At 33.6% G+C, this 6,000-nt stretch overlaps 1 protein-coding gene across 1 annotated transcript in view; it reads left to right on the top strand.

Moving 5' to 3' along the window:
* Positions 1-6,000, top strand: part of LOC111703495 (myosin-VIIa) — a 40,674-nt gene continuing 34,674 nt past the window's right edge. Inside the window, exons 1-2 of the mRNA XM_023475444.1 lie at positions 1-166; positions 1,766-1,857. Of these exons, the coding sequence (XP_023331212.1) occupies positions 151-166; positions 1,766-1,857 (108 nt within the window). The 5' untranslated portion in view covers positions 1-150. The remainder of the gene's footprint in view (positions 167-1,765; positions 1,858-6,000) is intronic.

Here is a 6,000-nt window from a genome sequence, read left to right as displayed (position 1 = left end):
GAAAACAGCTGATTTTAGACTCACTAGTCCGGAGTCCCTCTTCTCTTTTAGTCACTTAGTAGTGAGTCACAGCCGGTTCATGTGTAAACAACAACAATTCAAAACAAAGTGAACAATTGTTGGAAAAACAATTAAGCGATATTAACTAAAATGTCGAGTAAATCAGGTAAATGATGATCTACGTTTATTTTTACTATAGTATGTTTATACAGGATATACGCCATCGATAAAAGATCGGACTAAAGAAAATGGACCGGGGTCCGTTCTAGTATACGATTTTGGGACCCCCCCCTCAATTTTGTACATGGATCTTAAATGTTAGACATGAGTCCGCAGTGCTTGGACGCCTAGCCTGTCCTAGACGCAGTGCTCGGTCCAGAAAGTGTCTTAACCTAACCTAACCCTAAATAAATACTAATTTAATTGAAAATAGTGGACATGTACAAAATGGGGATCCAAAAATCGTTCTCTAGGACAGACTCCAAAATAGGTATGCAAATGGAAATTTACTTTTTCATGATTATATGGATATTCTAATAATATTATTTTAGTATTTTGTTTTTGTTTGTTTGTTTGTTTACATTATTGTACCAATATCTAATACACAAGATGTAGATAGTATTTTGATTTTGGGTGAATATATATTACTCATAATACGTCAGTAAAGCTAGATAAAATCATAATTTTGCTAACTTTGAAAAAAAATCCTTTCATTTTACTAATTATACAATAAATCCTTTCCGTCCGGGCTATTTTACATCAAAATAATAGTAAACTATTGAAACAAGATTGGGGTAAAGTTTTTCTTGAAAATCATTCACCCCTTAGGAAATGTCACGCGTTGTCATATCGGACCAGTCAAATATTATAGAATGTATTTTGAGAATTTTGTTTTATCAAACATGTTTTATTTATCAGCCCAAAAGTGAAACTGTAGATTTGAATCGTCCGCTCAATTGAAAATGAAATTTCAAGTGATATTGTTAGTTTTAATTTTAATTTTTTATAATGTGGAATTCTGGACTTACCGTAAGATTTTAATTAGCTTGAACAAATCAGGCTGTTGTCTTCAGGTCAGAGTTAACAATATGAAAAATATAAAAAGTTGTTTTTATATCACAAAATTTCTCCCTTCGTCCCGCATCCCCTCCTCCCTCACGCCGGCCTGTGTAAAACAAGCTGTCATAGAACGTCTTGCAGTAATGTTTATTGGTTAAGACAAATATATGGTCCAACAGGGCCAGATCAGTATTTTAAAAAAAACACTGTAGATTTATAATTAAACCAGCTCATTGAACAAGGGCCCACTCAGACCTATAAAACTCTGAAAGTTATTAATCAAGTTTTTAGATAGCCTCGGTTTTAAAGTGTTACAAAGGCTTGTCCTTTGGGTTTATGTCACCGACACACTTACACTTTATTGTAGCCCTTGGCATGTGCATTATGAAATTGCAACTTGCTTGTTTTTAGCTTAGGTTACGAGCTCGCTTGCAAGAGGCGGAGGGAGGGCGGAGTTTGAAGTACCAGATATTTGACTTAGAACTAATATATGAGGCGGATTGAGGACGGAGAATGAAGTACCAGATAGACGACTTAAGACTATTACAGGAGGCGGATGCAGGGCGGAGTATAAAGTGCCAGAAAGGAAACTTATAACTTTTACAGAAGGCGGATGCATGGTGGAGCAGAAAGTAACAGTTTGAAAACTTAGGACTATACATTGCGGAGTCTGAAGTACCAGTTAGTACATTTGTCTCTATTACAGGGGGCGGAGGCGGTTGCAGGGCGGAAGATGGAGTACCGGATATGACCAGAATATCAGATATGGACGAAAATGGAATAAATAAAAATTTACAGGTAACACACATATTTGGTAGATTTTTTTGGACTTTTTTCTTTTTGTCATTGTTTTAGGACTTTTTATTTACTTCCCTTGATAATTTATTCAAAATATGGAATTTATCAAACTTTTCCTCAAAGTTTTTTATTTGCTTGAAATTGAATTCATGTTTAAACCAGACTCTTTGTTGAAAAAAGGAAAACCTAATTTCTACAATTTTGAAAAATGTCATTTTTATTTTGCTTTGTTTTGGGAAATTATTGATATTCAGAGATAAGAACTGCATCGTTTGCTAAAAATATAAATCCTTGTAATAAATTGAACGACAAGAATTTACATTAAAGCTTCAAGTATTAAGACATTTAATCGGATTTAAAATTAAAGTTTGCCATTAACGATTCTTTTTTATCGTATGATTTTAAACCATTATTGCTTGGCACACATAAATTCAGCCTGCTCATAAAAAGTCTCATCAATTTTTAAGACAGGGTCGACTTTGAAGTGTCGTAACGCCTTGGGCTTTGATTTTACCGCCTAACTCACTTGTGCTTTTCTGTAGCCCTTTACGCACATTTTAGCACTATTTAAAGAACTTGTTTTTAGCTTTGGTTTTAAGAAATGATTGGCAAAATTCTCATCGATTTTTTTTCACATTTTAAGCGGGTCAATCTGGATCAATCTCGTAAAATAAACTGAACAAAATATAGATTTGACTAACGGAACAGATTTCTTTAGTCACAAATTCTAATTTCATAATCCCTATACATTACAGTGATTACAAGTTCTAACAGAAAAATCAATAGGAATTTTGCCATTTACTTCTTAAAAGCTGAAGCTAAAAACAAGTATTCATAGTTTTATTAAAATGTACTAGACGAAACCTACAAAAATATTAAATGACTTTGTGTTGTAAAATCAAATGCCGGGGAGTTACGACGCTTCAAAGTGGATCTAGTCTTTAAATTAATGCAACTTTTGACAGAATTCTGGATCTGTGACAGTGCAACCCGATGCCTTAGACCTTTGATAGTTCAAACTATGAATTCCGTAGGTCCATTAGACTAAGTTTGAAATAACGATGTTTAACGCCATCAGGTTACAAAGAAACAGTGATGTTGAAAATATGTGTAGTGGGCAAAAACTCATGGTTTCCTTTTCGGTCAAAAATTTCTTAAGATTTTAGTTAATTTTATTTTTTTGTTTATACTAGTTTAAACTAGTTGCATTATAAATGTAGGGAGGGGGTGGGTGATCTATGACCCCCCCCCTCTCCTTCTTTATAACACAGGTTCCCCTGGGAATTTTGTAAATTGGTTAATGGGATTCTGTAATCAATATCTACCAGACTTTAGAATTTCCATGATTATCAAAGACCAAGTTTGATGATATTGGTCTTATTTTCTAATCCCCATATCTTTTAGTCGAATGTGGAAGACCTGAGATATTTCAAACTATGCTGTTTGATAAAATAGCCGAAGTTTGAAATATAAAAAATTTCCACTTTTTAGGTTGCAACGATATAGGGATTAGAAAATTGGAGTTTGCGGCAAATTTCTTAAATAAAAGAACTGGTGTTTCTTTGCACATTGGTCTTTTGTTTCACTAATTACTTTCTTAGACTGTATTTGCTCTTAATCGGCAGATTTAGTATGCAATCATCAACGAATTTCCCCTCGTAACCACTTACATAATATATTTCAATTTCTCTTTACAATATCAATAAATCATGTACTGCTCACATCCTAGTTCAAGGAAGTATATCGAAGGTATTTGTTGTGCAGTGGATTTTGAAAACAATTAAAGAGGAAGTTGAGAACTTGTTTAAAAGATATTTCATCAATAATTCATGTATGGGTAAATCGAAAAGAAATTTTTATTGCGATAAATTTAATACAAGTTTCAGTATAACGCTTTGATTATAGTTTTCCATTTCTTAACCGACTTTTACGGTCGAGTACAAACGTCAAATAAAAAATGAGATAATAGCGCGAGGTTCGCGCAGCTCTAACAGGCAGATAACTTTATTTTGTAATTTAAAACGTCGATTAAATCCTTATTCAATAGTAAAAATTCAAATTTTTTTCTCGAACATGAAAAAAAGCATTTATCTATTTTAAAATTCTAAAGGGAGATTTTGGCCCTCAACCCTTATTTGACACCCCTGGCTTACTATTTTTTATTTAAACCCAAATGAAATGTTTTCTTTAAAATAAAAGTACAGTCAAGGCAAATTCAAATTTAGAAAAAATGCACAGACCAAATAGGCACAACGCCTTTGGGGTAAGAAACTTGCATCCCATAGTTGTCCAACAACGAGTAAGAAACTACAGTATATATTTTTTTGGGTTCCATGGGGGGGGGGGGGTGTCTCATCGCTGAAATTAAGGGTTAAAAGTGCAAAAGTTTCGCACTCTGCTTATGTCCTTCTTTATAAAGTGGCTAATTATGTACATGGTGTCTAAATAATGTTTGTATTTTACAGTTTTAAAAAGAATTCTCCTCTTTTAAGACAATATGTGCATAAGATGGATCTCAGTGCTTGACCAGGAGATTTACAGTTTTAAAAAGAATTCTCCTCTTTTCAGACAATATGTGCATAAGATTGATCTCAGTGGTTGACCAGGATATTTACAACACAAAATCTGTTTTGGTGGATCCAAGGAACTATATGTGCATAAGACAATATGTGCATAAGATGGATCTCAGTGGTTGACCAGGAGATTTACAACACAAAATCTGACTGGGTGGATCCAAGGAACTATATGTGCATAAGACAATATGTGCATAAGATGAATCTCAGTGGTTGACCACGAGATTTACAACACAAAATCTGACTGGGTGGATCCAAGGAACTATATGCAGGAACGCACAACTCAGATATGTGCATAAGATGGATCGCAGTGGTTGACCAGGAGATTTACAACACAAAATCTGAGTGGGTGGATCCAAGGAACTATATGCAGGAACGCACAACTCAGATATACGCATATTATGTACTGTACACTGTGGGAGGAATGTAAACAAACCCAGTGCCCCCACAGAAGTTGAAGGGAAAGGACTACAGCTCTGATGTTTTGTTACAGTCCAACAAAAAACAAGTTAATAAATCAAGTTAGAGCGAATTCATATGATTTTTGGCTTTCTGGTCAATATGGAAAAATACAATAGCAATATATCTTTAATCCACCCCTTGGGCCCTTTTCCCCGAAAGATGATGCGTTGCCCCTAAATTTTTTGTTTTGATCTCCAACCACTGCACTACACAGATTTGACGCATGAAATATGGCGGTTCCTGGTCTATATATTTCCTGGGCGGATCTAACAAATTTGTCAGTTAAAGAAGAAATTGATTGTATTTTTTTTAGCATTCTTGCATCTCAAACTTTTGTTAACACTTAGAACGAGACAGCAAGGAAGACATTTGTAATACCATTATAGAACCGTCGCTGGTTAACTTTTTTTATTTTATTTTGAGTTGTGTTCAAAAATGAAACAGTAGATTTATTTAGAAACTTTGTTTGGTAATGTGGAGTCAATAAAGTTGATTTTGTTTACCTTACTAGTAAAATAAACATTTTAACTCTTTTAATGTGCTCTGATATTTTCTCTCAAATATTTGATATCCCAGTATTCAAGTATATTAGAGAAATGTCGAGAGGAAATTTGAGAAATGTGGTTTATGGTAGAATACAAAATATTCTTCTTCTTTCCTTCAAAGATGCAATAAAGTATATTAGAGAAATGTCGAGAGTAAATTTGAGAAATGTGGTTTATGGTAGAATATAAAATATTCTTCTTCTTTCCTTCAAAGATGCAATAAAGTATATTAGAGAAATGTCGAGAGTAAATTTGAGAAATGTGGGTTATGGTAGAATACAAAATATTCTTCTTCTTTCCTTCAAAGATGCAATAAAGGGAGTTTTGTATTTTTCTCTTCTGCACCGTAAGTTTAAGGGATTGTAGACCTAATTACTTTTCTATCTAAACATTGGCATGTCCGATTCACAATAGTTCCTTTCAAATATTTTCTGATCTACAACAGGGAGGATATTGTCGTTTTACTAGCCTTGTTTCTGCTGCTTTGTAAGAAAACCACAATTAGAAATTATTAGTTTTTTATAGAAAAAACAAGGGTTTTAAAGAAAATTGAAATGGCGTCT

This window comes from Eurytemora carolleeae, unplaced genomic scaffold (genome assembly GCF_000591075.1).
Source record: "Eurytemora carolleeae unplaced genomic scaffold, Eaff_2.0 scaffold536, whole genome shotgun sequence".
NCBI classification, from domain to species: domain Eukaryota; kingdom Metazoa; phylum Arthropoda; class Copepoda; order Calanoida; family Temoridae; genus Eurytemora; species Eurytemora carolleeae.
This window is presented reverse-complemented; position numbering and strand designations above follow the sequence as displayed.